Source organism: Cucumis sativus, chromosome 2 (assembly GCF_000004075.3).
Source record: "Cucumis sativus cultivar 9930 chromosome 2, Cucumber_9930_V3, whole genome shotgun sequence".
Taxonomy (NCBI): domain Eukaryota; kingdom Viridiplantae; phylum Streptophyta; class Magnoliopsida; order Cucurbitales; family Cucurbitaceae; genus Cucumis; species Cucumis sativus.
The window spans coordinates 22082975-22101206 of record NC_026656.2 but is presented as its reverse complement, the minus strand read 5'-3'; the positions used below and the strand labels follow the sequence as shown (position 1 = coordinate 22101206).

Genomic DNA, 18232 nt, shown 5'->3' with positions numbered 1-18232 from the left:
ATAATAAAGAACTATTTAGGACAAAATTATTTATTTTCTCAAAATATTCTTTTAAGTCATGTACGTCTTAAACTTTCTCCCAGAAAAAAGATACTCAAATAATTTAAAGTAAACAACAAATACCATTTCAAATAAAAGGTTCATTATCATTATGGAATTTGTATTTATTTAAGAATTCAAATCTCGATTTTTGTTCTCATAAATTTAGTAAATTTAAAAAACACTCAGCTAATATTAAATAAATGGTGAAAATTTCCATCTCCTATATACACACACATTTGCATTAAATTTGTTAATACTGTATCTTTAAGTATTGATTTTAAATAAATAAATACAAAGGTTTGGATTTATTATTGAAACATTTTCAAATATAAAATAAAATAAAACAACTTACAACATATAACAATTTTAATTTATTTGAGTTTTTTTTCCATGTATTTGGTAAATAATTTCAATTTTTAGCTATCTACTAGATTTTTTCACAAATAAAAATAAAAAGGCATTTTTAAAAATAGCAAAATAAATTAAAATATTTACAAACTATACAAAATTTTGGATCTTATCACTATAACATATCAATAACTATCGGTGATGAAATTTTTGATTTTTTTTTTTGTAAAATCTACTATTTTTAAAATTTTACTAATAAAAAATAAAAATAATGCAAAATATAAATAAAAAGGACATTTGCAAAAATATATTTTTTATAATAATAAGACTCATGCGACTAAATTTTCTAAATTGCAAAAGTAACAAATTTAAAAACGGATATCCTTATGATATATCAAATTACTTATCATATTTGCAATATATAGAAAAAATGTACTATGAACGAATTTTTTTTCTAAACTTTTTTTTGATATGATCGGATGCAATTTCTCTAAATAAAACTTAAACACAGTCGAAAAATTTATTTAGGATATATTTTTATTGTTTTACATAAAAAATAAAATAATATAAGTTATAATAATTGTTAAAAAAAAGTCCAATTAGTGAAGTTGAAATCCACACTTTGATATTTATATATACAACTAAGCAAAAAAGAAAATAGATCTGAGGTTCAATTTCTTCCCCCGCAGAGTCATATTTGATATTTGAATAATTAAATTAAAATTAAAGGTATGATTTGATTAAAGAGGTGAGATATGTTGTCATTTTCGTATAATAATATAAAATTAAATGAACGATAATAAGAACGAGGGAAAACTGAGTGAACACCTCCTCCAGCCTCCATCAAATTATTTTTAGAATTACAAAAATAAGGAAGACGGAAAGCTGTTCGTTTTTGCCTGACATTGTTGCCATTCCAGCAAGGGAAGGAAATAAGCATTACCAACACAACAATATCCTCATTTTTCTTCTTCTACTTCTCTCTTCTCCCGAATCGATTCCTATTCAGAGATCTATCTCATCACCGCTTTTCCCTTGCACCGATCCATCTCTGAGTTAGATCCAACTCTGTTATCACCTTCTTCCTCATCCTACAATCAATGGATTCAGTGGAGGCTATCGAGGAGTTGGCTCAGTTGTCGGACTCCATGCGGCAAGCTGCCGCTTTGCTTGCCGATGAGGATGTCGATGAAACTTCCACCTCCGGTGCTTCCTCTCGCAGGCCTTCCACTTTCCTCAACGTTGTTGCCCTCGGGAATGTGGTAAGTTCACATCTCTTCTGATTCCTTATCGAATTACATTATGTAGCTTTCGCGTCTATTTACCATTTGCGCATGCGTTGTTCCTCAAATTCCCGAAAATTTCACATGGAAGTGGCAGATCCTATCTGGATTGGATCCTAGAAATTCCGAAACTCGTGATTTTATTTTTAGAAATGTACGACTCCAGTTATTGAGATCGACAAATGATTATAATTGCAAGGGGATGTCCTACTTTCTGGTGATTACTGCAAGGCCATTGGATATTCGAAACTGTTTCCATGAGATCGGGATGATGGATTGATTTATCGATCTAATATTCTGTATATCCATGTAGCTATTGAAAAGGCGTTGGTATGTTTCCTGGCACTGGCAATTGAAGTTTGCCAGACCACCAAGAAAAGCGATGAATCTAGCTCTGCTTCGATAGATTATAATTCATCTACAAGATTACTCGGCAGTTTTATACTTATACTTTAGATATCACTTGTGATAGAGTACTTGTTTCTGTACATTCCATTCCACACTTCTCTAAGTTTTATGTCGAGTAGAGAGCATGAAAATGTAAATTTAGAAACATCTTGAAGAGTGAAGAAAATATCCTGTCCTATAAATATGGAAATAAAATGACATGGAGTTTCCACCATCACTTGAAATTGAATTGGCCGTGAGTACTATGCTTCTTGATCATGGTTCTATGGGTATAGTGCTATTAGCTCTACATTTATTTTATTACACTTTTCTGTTGTCTCGAGCATTTGAAGAAGAATATCCAGTACTTCCTTAACTGAGCTTCGGAATAATTAGCTGGAAGTGGACAGAAAAGCAAAGCCTGCGGTTCTCATTTTACTTTGCAACCGAAGTGCTTGTGCACCAGTATGAAAGCTCTTGCACCTTGCTATCTAAAACATGGTCAGTGTCCTGATTTGTTTTTTCTTTGTCCAGGGAGCTGGCAAATCTGCAGTTTTAAATAGCTTGATTGGACATCCTGTTTTGGTAAGTTGGATTTCACATGTTCGCAGAACCTACTTTTAAGTTCTAGACATACAATTACAAATGCCCACATCAAAATCATCTCTTTGCTGAGTTTATATCCATGTTTCTGTTCCAGCCAACTGGGGAAAATGGTGCCACTAGGGCTCCCATAAGCATTGATTTACAGAGGGATGGCTCATTGAGCAGCAAATCAATCATCTTGCAAATCGACAATAAGTCTCAGCAAGTTTCTGCAAGTAGGTGACTATAATGGATACTCTCTTTGCTTTTACCCTGAATTACGGTTTTGTGCTCATGTTTCATGGATGGTTTGATAATTATTTCTACAACACGTAGTTGTTACATTGATTTCTTTTCTTACTTTCCTATAGAGCTTATTTCCCATTGAATTTGTTTCTTTACTTAATTGAGCTGCGCTTTAAGTTATTAACAACTGATAGTGTCCTTGTTGGTAATTTTCCAGAGTTTTTCCCCCTTAAAAAAAGTAAACAAAATGCTTAACTAATCCATATTCTACTCTATGTTTTAATCTTCATTTTCCCTATATTTATGCAGGTGCTTTGCGACATTCTCTGCAGGATAGATTGAGTAAAAGTTCATCTGGCAAGAGCCGAGATGAAATCTACTTGAAGCTTCGAACTAGTACAGGTAGCTCATGATTCCATGATTAATGGCTCACAATTTCTCTATTTTATCTAGGATGTAGTTTCATGCTCACGTGATGGAATTGTGATGGAAATTGGCATATGCATGACAGTATAACAGTATATTGATTCTTATGTTCATGTCTACTAGAGTTTAAATGTTTAGGCCTTTTTTTTAGAAAAATGAATGTTTGGGTTTTTCAGAAGTAGTTTTGAAGTTGTTCTAAGAAATTGAAAATAGTTTTCTGATTCAGAAAATTGAGTTGGTGGTTGTCTTTGATATATGATTTTATAGAAACAGTTCTTATGAAATACAATAGAGCATCCTTTTTTTATGATGATTTTTTAAAATAATACATATATAAATTAAATTAATGTTTTAAAAAATATATGTTTAATTAAGTGTGTTTTATTGTCTAGCAACTCAAATTTGTAACTATTATATCTGTAACAAACAATAACCTAAGGTAAATAATGGTATTACTCCAAGAAATATCCTTTCAAATAATAGATGTTTTTGTATCCCTTATGTACTCGAGTTAACAATTCTTCCTCTCAGCACCACCATTGAAATTGATTGATTTACCTGGACTTGATCAGCGGAGCGTGAGTGAATCAATGGTAAGCATAAATTTCTAAATTCTACTTGAGGAGTTGTTATCTATTGATTCTCTCCATTTCTTTTTTGTTTCTAACGGTGCAACACTAAGGGTGGAGAATTGTGGTATACTTATACAACTTTAAAGTCAGACAAATAAATTATGGTCCTTTAAGAAAAACACACAAAACAGTTAAATGGGAAAAGTTCAATAATAAGGTTAAGTATTATCTATAATCCTTTCTTTTACTGTAATTATGATAATTTGATCATCTTTTTAACCTTAGAAATCTTAACTATATTCTCTCTCTCCTATCTATCTATTTTCTTCTTACCTAATTATTATAATTTCCAAGATGATCCGATTTTTCGAAATTGCATGAAAAATAATTCAGCTGATTTATGATTGTAGTTACTAGTTATTAAGAACACGTTTCACTTGTTTGTAGTTTTTAGGGAAAAAAAGAAGAGTGAATCGTTAACTGACAAAGAATCCACAAATGTTCTTGGAGGGTGAGAATTCTCCTAGGGAACTTGTTATAGCATGGAGGTAGGTTTGACTTCCTTTGTAATCGGGTGAATGAATGATGAGTTTTCTTTTTAAGAGCGAGTCGTGCATTAAAAGAAAAACTGCCAAATAGTGAAAAAAAAAGAGAAATAACAAATAGTTGGGCTTGGAAAGTGGAAAGCTACGCTCAAAGGCTTCAAAAAGAAATTAATGGAGAGTTGCTCTTCTAAAGCTAATTGGTAGTTCGTATAAAATAGTATATCTTCAAGCTAACACTAATATGGTAAGTTTGAGAGCTCTAGGCTTTCTCCAACTATTGAAAATGTTCTTTATTAATTTTAAATAAACCATAGTTTAAATATTGATAAACAAGTAGAATAAGATAACTCTTGTTCAAGCAACACATCATGGTAATGTTTAGAAGACAATACACGGTTTTGATTGGTGATATAGCAATTTCAGAATTAAATGAACGTTGGTCACTTTATTAATTTTGCGAACCTTTCTGTTTTGGTCAAGTGGTTTCAGTGACAGTTAATTTTTCTTATATAGATTAGTGAATATGGTGAGCACAATGATGCCATTTTGCTAGTCATTGTACCTGCCTCTCAAGCAGCTGAGATTTCTTCAACTCGTGCACTCAGAATGGCAAAGGAATATGACGGTGAAGGTAAATTTCAATTCCAGGAAAATTAGGATACACTTGCAGTTTTATTACATCTTCTTAGGAGGGAGGGAAAATTATATTTTCTTTAGTCCTGTAGTTGCAATAGATCTTTTAATTATTGATTTACTTTTGTTGTGGAATGTAGGTATTTTTATATGAGATTTAGCACTTAGCAGCATCTTTTTCTTGATGCATCTTTCTCACTCCTGAGTCCTGACTGTGTTTGTTTTTTTTCCTCTTATGTTCCCTTCAATTGACATTATTTTGTGTCCAGGCCTCTACTGCATTGTGATGAAACATCTCCTCCTTTGCAATTAATTATTTTTTGTTAAAATGAAGAATATCGTGTTGATTGCAGGAACTAGAACTATTGGGATAATTAGTAAAATAGATCAAGCTGCTTCAGATCAGAAATCTCTGGCTGCTGTACAAGCTTTATTATTAAATCAAGGACCACCAAGGGCTTCAGATATACCATGGATTGCTTTAATTGGTCAGTCTGTTTCTATTGCTACTGCACAGTCTGGTTCTGTTGGCTCTGAAAATTCTTTGGAAACTGCATGGAGAGCCGAGAGTGAAAGTCTAAAATCCATACTGACTGGAGCCCCTCAGAGTAAACTGGGTAGAATTGCTTTGGTGGATGCTTTGGCTCATCAAATACAGAACCGTATGAAAGTCAGACTTCCAAACCTATTATCAGGGTAATTTCTTTTAGATGCTAAATCATCAATATATTTTTTAGCCTACACTTTTACATAGCTTCTAGATGTACTGTGTTACATTTATATGCATGCAATGTAAATTTTTTTCCAGTTTTATCCAATTTTTCCTATCCATTTTTTTAATCCAATTCGAGTTGCATGACTAGATCATATTAATTTTTATCATTATTTTATGCCAATATAACCTTACAAATTGGAATCTTTTGAAGCTTAGGAATTTCTGGATCTTGGTAAGGTTTGCATCTCTATAGGTGGATTTACTTTTAGTTCCCTTTTATAACTTTTGTTGGTGTGTGGGGATATCTCATCTCATCCTCTTTTGTATTCTCCTTTTGGAAATGAACGTTAAGCTTCTTATAAAAAACAGAGAAAGTTTGAACTTCACTGGTTCAACTGATGGAGGTTTTTGGAAAGAAAATAATAAAAATAATTTATTTATTCATAAACGAATAAATTTTAATTTTTGTGACAATTAATATTTAATTTAAAATTTGAGAATGTATTTGTGGGTTATTTAGTTGAAGACTGTGATAAGTGACCAATAAAGATAATTTGTATCTTTATCTTGCTGCATAGGGTATTTTGGTGTACTTCTCTGTTAACTGCCTTTCTACTTTCTATTTACTTCTTAATTTACTACATGCTAGTCTACAAGGAAAGTCTCAGCTTGTTCAAGAGGAGTTATCGAAATTTGGTGATCAAATGGGGGAGAGTTCTGAAGGGACAAGAGCTGTAGCTTTGCAGCTCTGCCGTGAATTTGAAGATAAATTTCTTCAGCACATTGCAACTGGTGAGGTGAGTGATATTAATTTTATTTTAAGCTCTCTTTAATTGCTCTTTAGTAATATCACAATATGGATGTTGATTTCGTTCTTGTTGCTGCTCCAACGTAGGAGAATTGGTAATATGAACCTTTTTTTGTGTGTTTGTATGACACAGATCTTCTTAGTTCCAAAATGCCTACGTTAATGGACAATTAAATAATAGGTGGAAAGATACCAAACTTTCTGTTCTGGAAGAATTTTGAAACTATGATGTAATTAAGTTTACTTCACAAGTAAAAGTGAACTTTATTTAATGAAAACATTTAAAGACTTTCGAATTCAATTGTGAAATTAAAATGTAATTTTCTTTGTTTAGCACTTATCTTTTTGGCCCTTGTTCTCTCTTGGAAAGCTATCCTTGTATATTTTACTTTTCATACGGAGTAAGAAGTTGGTAAGACTTTTACGTTTTTGAATTAAAATTAAAATTGAAATTAGTTTAAATTATTAATAAAACCATTCTTCTAAAATACCTCATATCTCAACAATTAAGGGTTTTTTGTGGGGGGCGGGGGGTACATTTGAGTGTGTTTCAACCAAAGATTTTATTAAGTTCAAAACAAGAAAAAGAAAATCCTCAGCTTAATGTAGTTTCTAATTTTCTAGTCCAATATTTGTCATCGTTTGTCCTTTCATCAAGGTAGTTTGTATGATGACCTGATAACTTTTCTTCTAATATAAAATAATACCTCACTCTGAATGATTATCCCGGCTCATACATTGAAGTGGTGCAACAATTTCTTTAATTAGGGGGTCTAAGTTGCATCTAACGATTTTCAATTTTAGGGTGCTGGTTGGAAAATTGTTGCTAGTTTCGAGGGAAACTTTCCAAACAGAATCAAGCAGCTCCCTCTAGACAGACATTTTGATATCAACAATGTCAAGAGGGTATGTTCTTGTGTGCTTTTCCTCATCAGTTCTGTTCTTCTGGCATTGAATATTTTGTTTTACGTTTAGATTTTATCTATATTTTGTAATTTTTTAAAATTTTCTTTTGATTATTTTGCAACAGATTGTGTTAGAAGCTGATGGGTATCAACCATATTTGATATCCCCTGAAAAGGGTTTGCGATCTTTAATAAAAGGTGTTCTAGAGCTTGCAAAAGAACCATCTCGTCTTTGTGTTGATGAGGTAAACCTTACTGGATTTGGTTCTTTAATTGGTTGGCCTTTTCCCTTCGTCATACGAAGTTCATTTCTCATGCCCGGAACAAATTAAAGAGAATTTGCATATTTAAGTTTGATCTCTGTCATCTCATTTGCACATTCATTGTCTATGACTTTATATCAGGGATTGAATTACTGACCCGTTTACCACACCTTTTCTTTTAAAAAAAATTTAAAAGTTTGTTTTCATCTACCTTGCCAAATATGAAAGAAGCCACATGTTCATCTTTTAGCTCATTCTGCTACAGAGAAACTTACAGAGTTCTTTCTTGGTTGATAAAAAAAGGTTCATCGCGTTCTAGTGGATATAGTTTCTGCTGCTGCAAATTCTACACCAGGTCTTGGAAGATACCCACCTTTCAAGAGAGAGGTATGAGACACAAGTTTGTATAGTTTCTAATGTCATACTGCTCTTTATTCCTTTTGAAGAAAATATGGTATACGTGTATAGCATGTTCTTTGGCCCTGTGCCTCTATATATAAAAGTATCATCAATTTTCTTGAAGATTGTCGCTCTCGCAAGTGCTGCATTAGATGGATTTAAGAATGAAGCGAAGAAAATGGTAGTTGCACTGGTTGACATGGAGCGGGCTTTTGTGCCTCCACAACATTTTATCCGATTGGTACAGAGGAGGTACTTCTATCAACCTCCCCCTATGTTTTCCTGAACCCACATAATTTAAACTTAGCATTGAAAAATCATTTATATTTTCCTTATAACATAATTTCAATGTATTTTGTATGAGTTAGGATGGAGAGGCAGCGTCGAGAGGAGGAAGTGAAATATAAATCGTCAAAGAAAGGTCAGGAGGCAGAGCAAGCAATATTAAACAGGGTATACAATCTCTTCCGCTTCAAATTACACATAATTGATATAATATTTAGTTTTCTATCACTTTTCCATGCATGTTTACCATAAGCATCTTGCTAATTATTTTTCTCTTTTCTCTTTCCTTGTATTATTTTGGGTCAGGCAACTAGTCCTCAAACTGGTGGAAGTAGCGGAAGCCTGAAATCCATGAAGGAAAAACCAGGCAAAGAGGACAAAGAAGTACAGGAAACTTCTGGTTTGAAAACTGCAGGTCCAGAAGGGGAAATAACAGCAGGTATGCACTTGTTGTGTACTTTATCAGTTCTGCTAAATGTTAGCAGGCTTCTCCATTTGTTCTGGTGCAATTGATGCGCATTACTTTATGGAAATTTCGAATTTTCGTAAGTTATTAAAACATCTAGTCTTGCTGTGAAACTTTTGTTGGTTGAGGTGAGGAACCAAACCAGGACACTTGAGTTACTAATTTATGCTAGTAGATCTACTTTTGTCTCTGTGATTGGGGGCCAAAATATGTACAGACTCATGTCTTAGGAAATTGATGGAGCTTGAGTTTGAATGTTTATCGGGGGCTTTTAGGGGCACTGAGTTGACATAGGATGTGTAGATTTCATGTCTGTGGAGTTCATGTCTGTGTTTGGGGTGCAGAGATGAGTTCTTATGTCGAGGGTATCTGATGCAATTTATTGAATTTTAAATAATATGTTTTCTTATACTTATTTTTATTAATTTTTTTTCCAATAGTTTTACCTATCTTTGCTTGAAAAAAATATGGTTTGCACTCTGTTCTTTTGTTTTCTTCTTTCTTTTTGGTAATAAACATGTAAAGTTGGTGGGCCAAACAATGAGTTGGTATATTATACTAACTCAACTCATCTCATGTTGAGTTAGTGTTTTGGAATAATGAAAAATGATTTCAAGGACTATTCTGTTGAAGATTTGAGTTGCAAGCCTCCATGTAAATATATAAACATAAACACATTGTCACACTCACAAAGACAACTAAATGTACTGTCAAGGTAGCACAAATTGAATCATTCTTTTCTTTATTTTATATTGTTAATAATTTTTTAAAGCTTTGGTGATTTTACTAATGGGCCATCTAGACAATCCTATCTCTTGGTATATCACATTACATCGGGAGCTTTTATGACTTTGGGAGATGGGTGGAGAACTAATTTTAGAGTTGTTTTCAAATATAGCAAAATGAACCGAAATATTTACAAATATAGCAAAATGTCACTGTCTATCAATGATAAACAATGATTGTTTGCTATATTTGTAAAATATTTTCATCAGTTTTTTCATTTAAAATAATTAGCCTTAATCTTATTCTAGAGATTTTATGAGGCCAAAAGATAACTATGCTTAGAGGCACAAACCTCCATGATATGAGATGTAAACTTTGAAGCTTAGATTTTATGCCTCACTGAAAAACCAGCATCAGTTCTTGGCTTTACAAGCCTTTTCTTTTCAAAACCTCAATTATCTAATTTCTCATCTGGATAGTCTGTCAGATTATCAGATGCTTGGTTAAACATTTCATTCCCTATATTGTAAGGCCAGTCAGAAGTATCTATTTTTGTTTCTATGATGACACGAGTTAACTATGAAATTTTCAAATATGCTAGGTTTTCTGTTAAAGAAAAGTGCCAAAACAAGTGGATGGAGTAAAAGATGGTTTGTTCTAAATGAGAAGACCGGAAAGGTATGCATATTTTTCTTTTATTATTTCCATTAGCTATTATGTACAGTTCTGAAGGCTCGAAGAATGTTCACGTTGTAGATTTTCTTTTCCATTACTCAAATAACTAGTGAATCAAATCCCTTTGGTTATGGTATGAAGTAGTTGCATATGATATTATTTTGAACCATATCTTATCTACAAGTACTAGTGAACCAAATCTCTTTGGTTATGTATAGTATGCAGTAGTTGCATATGATTATATTTGAATTATTTGCTAAGAAATGTTCTGATATTTTGATACGCTGTTAGCTTTTTCACCTTTCGTTCGTGTGCTCATCCTGTTGCTTTATATCTCGAGAAACTTTGTGGGTACTTCAACCACTTTGAAATTCTTTTGATGATCTAAGGTGTGGGTTATGATTGTGGCTCTATCTTAAGTTTTAAGATGGCTTCTTGTATACTATATCTAATTCGTAATGTGGGTCAAATTATGAAAGGAAATCTGTGTATTTCTTTGTGTAACTGTTGCTGATTATCTGTCTACCATCTAATCAAAGAATAGTTCTTACAAAATTTTCCTTTCTTATGTCAGCTTGGTTACACTAAGAAGCAAGAGGAGAGACATTTCCGTGGTGTGATCACTTTGGAGGTACGAAGAACCATTGGTTCAGGGATTATTAAGTTTTCTAGTTCTAGATGTGGTCGAGCATACTAAACTTTTCTCAGAAAGTCACTTTTTAAACTATAATTTTTAACTATGTATTCTTTTAGCCAGTAACATCATTTTTTAGGGATAAGAGCTAGTCGACTAAAGATATTATCGATACTATCATTCATAATGCCTTTTTTTGGTGCAAGGATATAGCTATACATAGTCATAATTTTCTTTTCTTTTGCAAATTGGAAACAATTTTTGCATACCCGTTGATTGGGTTCCTCATGTACTCTTGAATATCTTTTGGATACTTCATTTAATCAATGAAATTATTTCTTATTAAAAAAAAGTTGTTTTTGAAGGTAGCATAATGTGTATAGATATTTTGATAACAGACATCAGTTAATGAAATGAAACAATATAACTAAAAGGGGTGAGTTGGATATTCATCGGCAAAGGCTAACATAATAGTTAAAAAGTTCCGCTTAATATTTATCAGATATTCGGAGAAGTTCTATGAACAAGGCTATCTGGATTGCATGAAGCCAAATCTTTTCTTAGTTGGTGTAAACTATATCAATTAGTTACTTGGATTAAGAGCTGGAATTGAAACTAGCATGCAATTCGCCATTTACAGAAAAATATTACTATTAATACATAGCTGCACCATCTATATTCCCATTTAAAATTTGTGCGTATAGTTGCATTATTGAGGATATATTAATTCATCTTGGTGAAGAACCTTTCTTGGCTTTGTATAAGAGCAACTTTTCTCCAATGATATAGAATTTTTCTTATTCTTTCTTTTTGCCAATGCCACCTTCATCACCTCTATCATAGCTGATGCTCAATTTAGTCAATGCCTGGGTGGGTAGCTGATCTTTTGAATAACTATGGTGCAATATTTGAGTAATCTTCTCTGTCATAAATAACTTTGCAGGAATGTAATGTTGAGGAGGCTTCAGATGAGGAAGAAGCTTCTTCTAAGAGTTCAAAGGATAAGAAAGCTAATGGACCAGATTCTGGAAAAGGTCTCGTCTTCAAGATCACGAGCAAGGTTGCATATAAAACCGTTCTTAAAGGTTTGTTCTCTGTTAATTTTGATTCAATAATTCGGTAATTGGGAGTGTATCCTTCAGTTAATTTGTTTTTCTGTTTCATGTAACAACTGATTCATCTCTTTTCAGCACATAACGCTGTTGTCTTGAAGGCTGAAAATATGGCTGACAAGCTTGAATGGATGAATAAGATACGAAGTATTATTCAACCTTCCAGAGGACAGATGAAGGGTCCTGAAAGTGGTCTTCCGATGCGGCATAGTCTTTCGGATGGTTCTCTTGTAAGTTACCAACTTGCATCAGTTTCTTTATAACAAGTTCTTGATATTAGCAACTTCTGAGGAGCCAACGGGTTATTTTTGCTTTATAAGATTTTGTTCTTCAAATAATCCACTTTTTAAATTGTAAATTATGCATTTGTTAATTTGGAAAAACAAGTGACTGTTTAGCAACATTGATTTCACTTGATCAAGGATACAATGAATAGAAGACCCGTTGATCCTGAAGAGGAACTACGGTGGATGTCCCAAGAAGTTCGTGGCTATGTTGAAGCTGTCTTGAACAGTTTGGCTGCGAATGTCCCAAAAGTAAGCTTGTGTTCAATCAGTTTGCTCTGCTTATCAATACACTCCTCTTTGCTGTGCGATGAGTTTTAATTTAATATCTTTCTGGTTGGTTGGTTGAACTGAGCAGGCAGTTGTACTCTGCCAAGTTGAGAAAGCCAAGGAAGATATGTTAAATCAGTTGTATAGTTCCATCAGGTGAATCCAATTCTGCTTGTTTTTTCTACATTTGTTAATCTATCTGTGATTGTGGCATTTCTATTTCCAGCTTTAATTTGCTAATGATTTAGAAAATCATGTTTTATGCTTCGATAGTGCTCACAGCACAACAAGGATAGAGGAGCTACTTCTCGAGGATCACAATGTAAAGAATAAGAGAGAGCGTTGCCAAAAACAATCATCTCTTCTTTCTAAATTGCTACGCCAACTCAGCGTACATGACAACCGAGCAGCTGCTGCAGCCAACTGGTCCGATAGCGGTGCAGGTATTCAATCAATAGCTTTCATTTATGTTTGTTTCTTACATATCTTTGTCATGAATCTTACTCTACAGTTAGTCGGTTTACATAGACTCGATTCCTTGGAGCTTGATTTTTATTTTAGTTTATATTGAACAACTCTTTTCTTTTCTTTGCAGAAAGCAGTCCGAAAATGAGTGCTTCATCAGGTGAAGACTGGAAATCTGCGTTTGACGCTGCAGCCAATGGTCGTGCGAACTACAATAGAACTTCATCCAATGGTCATAGTCGACGTTATAGTGATCCAGATCAAAATGGGGATTTGAACTCACGTTCAAGTTCCAACAGTCGTCGCACTCCGAACCGGATGCCTCCACCCCCTCCCCCATCTTCGGGTTCAAAGTACTTTTAGCTGGACTGAGTTTATACAATTTGACATTTTGCTTATCTTCATCAATATTTTTTTTGTCGGGTGGCACGCCAGAGTTTGGGTACTCCAATCTTCTTACATTCATATGTTTCTACTAGTCCGATACCGGGGTGAGTCCGTGACCAGTAGACTTCCCTTTGGAATCTGGAAAGAAGATTAGGGGTGTACATAGAAATCAAAGCTCCATATTAGCTTCCAGAGGTCGACCTTGCCCCATGTTACGATATTCGACTCAAGAAAGTATCCTTGAAATCTCCCAATATATTCTTATTCCTTCACATTCATAATATTCACGTCTTGAGATTTTGTTTTCCTTCTTTATTGTTTGCACCCATTTTTGGACACTAATGTATTTGTCTTGTGGTGATAGTGATCCCAATCTCAAACATATACTCTCCTTTGATGGCATTGTAACAATTGTATACTTTTCATTTAAAAAAAGAAGAAGAGGAGACTGGTAAATCTTTTCGAGGGTTTAAATTCAAATGCTCTGCCCAATTCCCCTTTTCTGATTTTGTTTTTAGGTAAATTTACCTCTTCTTCAAAGATATTCGTAGTGATTGCTATATGTTAAACATGTTGGTTTGGTTGCTTATGATTCTCCCTACCTTCTAGATTATAACATTAAGCCAATACAACGATATAAAAAGATATATAGCTATACTAACTTTGAGTGATAGGAAAAAATAGGATTTGGATGGGATATGGTAAGAGATAATTCCTTAAGAATTTGTTTCAATTCTTTATATAAGCAAATTATTTTGTCATTTTTAATATAATAACAATAACAAACCATCCATATTTAACAAAGCAAATCAAATCAAAGGCAGATTTTGCCATTTTCCCAATATTTATATTTTGTGTTGACTATGCCATTTAATTTTATTTATTTATCAATAATACAAAAGTTATCATTAGTATAACTTTTCAATGTTCAAATCGAATCGCAATGATCTCCCGCTAGTTATATAGCTTTTCGTTGATATCTTCCCCTTCTTCGGTTGGTAGATCTTTGATTTTCTTTAGTTCATCCTTTTGTCTTGAGATCACATCCTTGTTAAGTGGGATTCATACATAATGATATTGAAGTAATTTTGTTAGCCATCTTTAGGCTGCATTCAAACGCAAAGGAATCGCAACTTCCTTTTTCTCCTGCTCTTCTTCAAGCTATACAACGATCTTCTGTTTACGTCCTCGTTTTCTCTAAGAACTGAACCTTCGAAATGGCGTTTGGAAGATTGTTGGATGTAAAAACATGAATAGTGACCGGACGTTCGTCTTGCCGCTTTTCTACCATGTAGGTCCATCAGATGTCCGAAAGCACAGAAAATCAAAGAACTCTCCAACAAGATGAATTCCAAAGATGGAGGGACGATCTCACAGAAATTGCTAATTCATCTGGTGTGGTTTCCACACAGACTGGTAATCTTCAAACTTCCTTTTCATATTTTGTTTTGTCACTCCCCATTATTACTTTGCAAACTAAATTATATTTATGTCGACGATTTCAAACTAACTGGAAGGCCCATTTTGTGAGTGATTTTAGGTCAAAATCATCATCATCACCGTTATTATTACTTTGAGAAGGTAGGTCAAATCATTTAATTATGTTTACTTCTTACAGTATATTGTATTTTGATGTTTGGTTTCAAGTTTTTGGAAGTGTTTGATTTAGTTAAAAATGTTTAAAATTATTAGTGCTGTTTTCTTTACAAGTAAATTTGATGGTTATCCCCTTCTTGAGAACGAAAGAGAAAATTCTGGTAAAAATAAAGGACATAAACTACCAGATTTACAAAAGAAGCTTCTATATCTCAAGTTATGCAGGAAGAGAATCTTCAAAGATAGGCAATGTGGAAGGAAGGGGTTGCTTATTGTTCTTGGTGATATTGATTACATAGAACAATTAGAGAATTTAGTAGGAGAACGCATTCAGTTCGGAGTAGGAAGTAGAACCATCATAAGGACTAGAAATAGACAACTTCTTACTAATAAGGTGGCAAAAGAGCAATTGAGTACTGATGTGGAAGCTTTGCTTCACTTTAGCTCTCAAGGTTTTAGGTTCCGAAAAAACGTGGAAAGTGCATTAAAATGTTTGAGAGAGTAGTAAAACTAAGCTTTGAAGCAAGGGAGAGAATGCTAAATATGCTACCTCAATATGGAATGCTTGCGGCAGTGTCAAGCATGGTGCCATTTCTGTACTCAGCATCATCAAGTGTCATATTTCTTAGAAGCAATTTTGAACTCTGGATGCATGCCTTCATTCAAGAGATCTGAAAAGCACATGTTTCAGAAATACTGTAAGTCTTTCTTAATTAATTTAATGCATATAACAAAATAAATTCCTGTTATAAAAGTGGCAAATTTAAAAATCCATTAGAAAATCGTCTATGGATCGAAAACGAAAAGGTGAAACTATCTCTTTTTTCAAAATATCTGCGTGTAATCGTTCCCTTAATTTTTAGGTTTTCAACTCTACTTTTTTCTTCCTTTGCTCGACGTATTCAAATCTCGTTTTGAACATAGATCTCATTATCTTTGAAGGTAGAGTTCCTCTCTCCATGCTTTTCAGTCTATTAGTAAGCAAATATATTTCTTCTTTGAGTCTGTCTATTCAGATAGAACTTAGCATAGTATATATCTTATACTATATAATATATATATATATATAATTTATACTATACTTTCATTAACTATAACATTTTTTTCAATTTCACTTGGGTGAACATGTATTTTTTTTTCAACATCAAACATATTGAACATAAATTAATTGTTTTTACACTATAGTCGGCAACTGTTGGCTTTTTTGCCCTTAATCTCAAATTAATTTATTTTAATTATTCAATTAATTTATGTTTTGATGATAACAAATCTGATTTTTTTTATTGACGATTTTATTAATTTGAATAGACCATATCGTAGAGCTTGGAAAAATGATTCTAACGCCTCTTGAATCACCCAAATCGAAGTTCAAATGAAGAAAATATTGCTAAAAAAGAAAAATACCGACGTGGCGACCAAATATTCAATTTGAACCAATTAGACAAACGCCCGTTGGAGCAATGTAGCTTTTTGTTATGTTTTATTGGCTTTTATAAAGAAAATGAATTTAAAAAGAAAATGACTTTAATATTATTATTATTTCCTTGTGTTTAACGGCTAGTTTTTTTAAAAAATGGTGAAGTTGTTTTATTGGTTTTTTTTTAAACAAAATATTTTGAAAAGACATATTATTATATTATTATTTGTATTGTGTCTAACGGCTAATAAAGTTTGAATTTCAACCATTCATTTTTCTTTTACTTATATCTAATGATCCAAAATGATTTTGAATTTATCTTTCATCTCTTTTTAAATACTTCACTTTTCCCAAATTTTAAAAGAAAAGATCATTAAATCTTTACGATGCTCAAGCAAAAAGTCAACATTGTTATTCTCTCTAAAGCTTCCAATTTTTATTCTTTTCATCTTATTCTTGAGAGCTTCTTATTGTATTGTGAGGATTAAATTTGTGAGCTTCAAATTGTATACTCACTCTTTTAGAGAGTTTTCTTTTGTGTGATTTAAAAACTTCAACATATTGTAACGGTTGGATCCTAACCCGTCGAAAGGATCGAGTTTACTCTTGAACCCGAAAAAGAAGCCAGAATCGGTTTGGCTCAAATCCGTGGAACCGAAAAAGGAGCCAGAATCGATTCGGCTCAAATCCGTGGAAAGAGTCCAAAGAAGATTTTCAATCAAAATCCCAGGAGGTGCTTAGGAAAGTGGATGTAGGTTGAGTTTAACCGGTCTTATTCTCTAACTCTTTTCTAATTATTTTTTAATTTAATTTTAGTTACATATTCTTATTGGTTGAGTTTGATTGTATACTTCCATTCATATATTTTTATCAATCTTGTTATTTAACAAAGTTTACAAAATTCTTTATTTAAATTTAAAAAATATCTAATTGGCTGATTTTACTTTCAAAAGTTTATTTAAACCCTATTCACCCCTCTAGGGTTGCCAAAGTTTATTTAAACCCTATTCACCCCTCTAGGGTTGCCATACCGATCCAACAGTAACTCCATTTTAGGCTAATATACAATGTTTTTTTATAACTAATGTTTAAACGAACGAATGTAGTGAACTATATTTTTAGAAATGGACAACTCAGACCCATCTAAACTTATTTTGCTTTTTATTAAGTTCTTAATAAGAAAAAAAGTAGCACGTCTGTTTATGTTAAAAGAACATATGAATATGTTTTTTTCACTAGTTTTACCATTTGCAATAATTTTTAAACAAAATTAAAACTGACTACATATTAATCATCATTTTATAACATGTGAATATGTTTTCTAAATTTAGAGTGAAAATGCTAGTGGGTAAATGATAATTTTATTGTTTAACAATATTTATAATAAACAAGTAGAGGAGATTGTTTATAGTCGTAGCAATAACATTAATATACCAAAATATTTACAATATAACAAAATATCTTGATAATATATTATTTATTACTATTAAATTTTACAATATTAAATATTTTCAACAATTTTATCATTTAAAACAAAGTATAGAAACTACAATTGAACAAATTGTGAAGTATATGTATTAAAATAATATTGAAAAATTGTGAAGTATATATACTAAAATAATATTGAAAAATTGTGCTTAGTGACAATTTGAGTTTAAGATTTGCAAACTTGTCGTGTACTTTTTTCATTTTGCAAATATGACAAGATTTGCAAATATGATAAAAGACAAGTCCGATCTAATGCACTTATTTATAGAT

The 18232-nt window shown here is 32.5% G+C and overlaps 1 protein-coding gene across 2 annotated transcripts; it reads left to right on the top strand.

Moving 5' to 3' along the window:
• Positions 1-1194: 1194 nt before the first annotated feature.
• Positions 1195-13964, top strand: LOC101220030 (dynamin-2A). 2 transcript variants are annotated; one of them, XM_004138775.3, is made up of 22 exons: positions 1195-1652; positions 2595-2645; positions 2761-2881; positions 3201-3293; positions 3849-3910; positions 4948-5065; positions 5421-5763; positions 6432-6579; positions 7395-7496; positions 7621-7740; positions 8062-8145; positions 8282-8409; positions 8526-8610; positions 8749-8881; positions 10236-10312; positions 10884-10940; positions 11887-12028; positions 12134-12285; positions 12478-12591; positions 12698-12765; positions 12883-13052; positions 13205-13964. In XM_004138775.3, exons 1-22 carry the CDS (start codon positions 1491-1493, stop codon positions 13435-13437), a joined length of 2763 nt encoding a protein of 920 aa, XP_004138823.1. In that variant the 5' UTR covers positions 1195-1490; the 3' UTR covers positions 13438-13964. The 2 variants fall into 2 exon arrangements, with proteins under 2 accessions (XP_004138823.1, XP_031736909.1); XM_031881049.1 differs by lacking the exons at positions 1195-1652; positions 2595-2645; positions 2761-2881; positions 3201-3293; positions 3849-3910 and adding an exon at positions 4415-4437.
• Positions 13965-18232: the final 4268 nt, after the last annotated feature.

Coding starts and splice junctions, on each gene's coding strand:
- LOC101220030 (XM_004138775.3), top strand. CDS start 1,491: ATGGATTCAGTGGAGGCTATCGAGGAGTTGGCTCAGTTGTCGGACTCC. Junction 8,146..8,281: donor ACCCACCTTTCAAGAGAGAG/GTATGAGACACA, acceptor ATTTTCTTGAAG/ATTGTCGCTCTCGCAAGTGC. Junction 8,410..8,525: donor ATCCGATTGGTACAGAGGAG/GTACTTCTATCA, acceptor TGTATGAGTTAG/GATGGAGAGGCAGCGTCGAG.